Raw genomic sequence first — 1,626 nt, 5'->3', positions numbered from 1 at the left:
ATACGACGGGCAATCCAGATGCCCAGCATCCTTTGATTGCGTTCCCCATTTGGAGGAAAATTTCTGTAAATACGCCGTAGCTGGGGATCGAACCGTGGGTCCCTGGGTTACAACCCGAATGTCTTACCATTGCACCATTGCCTCGGGACAAATTCATCCCCTCCATATCCAACAAAAAAAAGCATAAAGTGGTTTCACTATCAAGCACATGTTTTTGTTCCTTAAATATATGCTTGTACGATTTTTTTTTTTTTTTTTTGCATTTTCACTTGATTTCTTTTCTAATCCTTTCATGTAAATAAACACTAATTTGTTTTTCTTCTCTCCTATTTCCATTAAAGTAAATACCACAAAATTTCTCCTCTCCATCAGTTCCGCCTTATGGCCCTTAAATTATCGTATGTAATCTTCTGCCTCCGATCTATCCGATAAGTTCTCCATGGCGACTGCGTCCGTTTCCTGTTCTTTCCTTGCGCCGCTGTCAAGCTCTATCCTCCGCCGCCACACCGCCTTCTCGGCCTCCTACAACGCTTCGCCACCGTGGAGAAGACGCCGCTACCTCCTCCTCCCGCTCGCACAGGGCCCCGATCTGCTTGGCGACCTTGGCGCCAGAGACCCTTTCCCGGAGGAGGTGGAGAGCAACTTCGGCGAGAACGTCCTTGGCAACACCGATACACTTCACCGAATCCTGATCCCTAACATCTCCGCCCTCTCTCTCGCCCAGATAAGCTGCGAGCACATCGCACCCTCGCAACCGCCCATCTCGGCAGAGGACGCCGAGAGACTTCTTAGAAAGGTAAACTGAACTCTTCCACAGATTCTGCAACTTCGACGGTATCGATTTCATCTTTAGATAATAAAAGGCGACATTTTTATGAGAAAATTTAAGCCTTGGAGTTAGCTAAGAAAATTGAAGCTTGCTTTCACAATCCTCTTGTTGCTTGTAACCCACAATATTATTTACTTTTATAGGTGGTTGGTTGGAGGTTAGTGGATGGTGAAGGACGAATGAGAATCCAATGCCTATGGAAGGTGAGAGATTATGGATGTGGAGTTGAGCTCATCACTAGGATTTATCATGTTGCAGAGGCTGCAGGGCATTATCCAAATCTTCTTTTGGAACAACCCAACCAAGTTAGGGCCGAGCTGTGGACCGCGTCAGTAGGTGGGTTAATTTGGTTGATTCTTTTTACATCATTATACTTCTACCTCGATCCTCGATTGATTAATTACTCATACTCCAAGGGGTGAATTAAAGAAGACAAGGAATCCTATGTGAAAAAGAAATCGCTAGAGAAAAGGAAAGGAGTGGGGAAGGAAAAAAAGAACTAGCCTCATGGAACTTTGCGGTCGTGGCTTGCGGCCGCAAATGAGGTCGCAGCCTGCAGCCGCAAACGAGGTCGCCTGCGGCTCGTTATTGTGAGCTGCCTCTCTTGCAGCCGCAACATCAACATCAGTACTATTGGGAGATATTCCACATAGGTTTTCGACAACGAAGGAAAGTTTATGCCGCTAAATTTTTGGTGGATGAAAAATATCTAGAAAATGGTGTGTGGATGAATTACTAAATTTGTCGGTCTATTATTTTACAATAGACAAATAGAGAAAATGATAGGTAATCCATTC

At 45.0% G+C, this 1,626-nt stretch overlaps 1 protein-coding gene across 1 annotated transcript; it reads left to right on the top strand.

Annotated features, from left to right (window-relative positions):
- Positions 1–310: 310 nt before the first annotated feature.
- On the top strand, positions 311–1,169 carry LOC141818624 (putative pterin-4-alpha-carbinolamine dehydratase, chloroplastic; the record flags this gene model as incomplete). Its single annotated transcript, XM_074706081.1, is given in 2 exon segments — positions 311–796; positions 973–1,169. Coding segments are annotated over 2 exon segments (554 nt in total), but the record flags the coding sequence as incomplete, so codon positions are not given.
- Between the last annotated feature and the right edge of the window lie 457 nt (positions 1,170–1,626).

Source organism: Curcuma longa, unplaced genomic scaffold, assembly GCF_044706935.1.
Source record: "Curcuma longa cultivar G26 ecotype Majalengka, Jawa Barat unplaced genomic scaffold, ITB_CL_G26_1.1 contig_25503, whole genome shotgun sequence".
Classification (NCBI taxonomy): domain Eukaryota; kingdom Viridiplantae; phylum Streptophyta; class Magnoliopsida; order Zingiberales; family Zingiberaceae; genus Curcuma; species Curcuma longa.
Note: the sequence above shows the minus strand (reverse complement) of the source record. Positions and strands in the feature narration are given on the sequence as shown.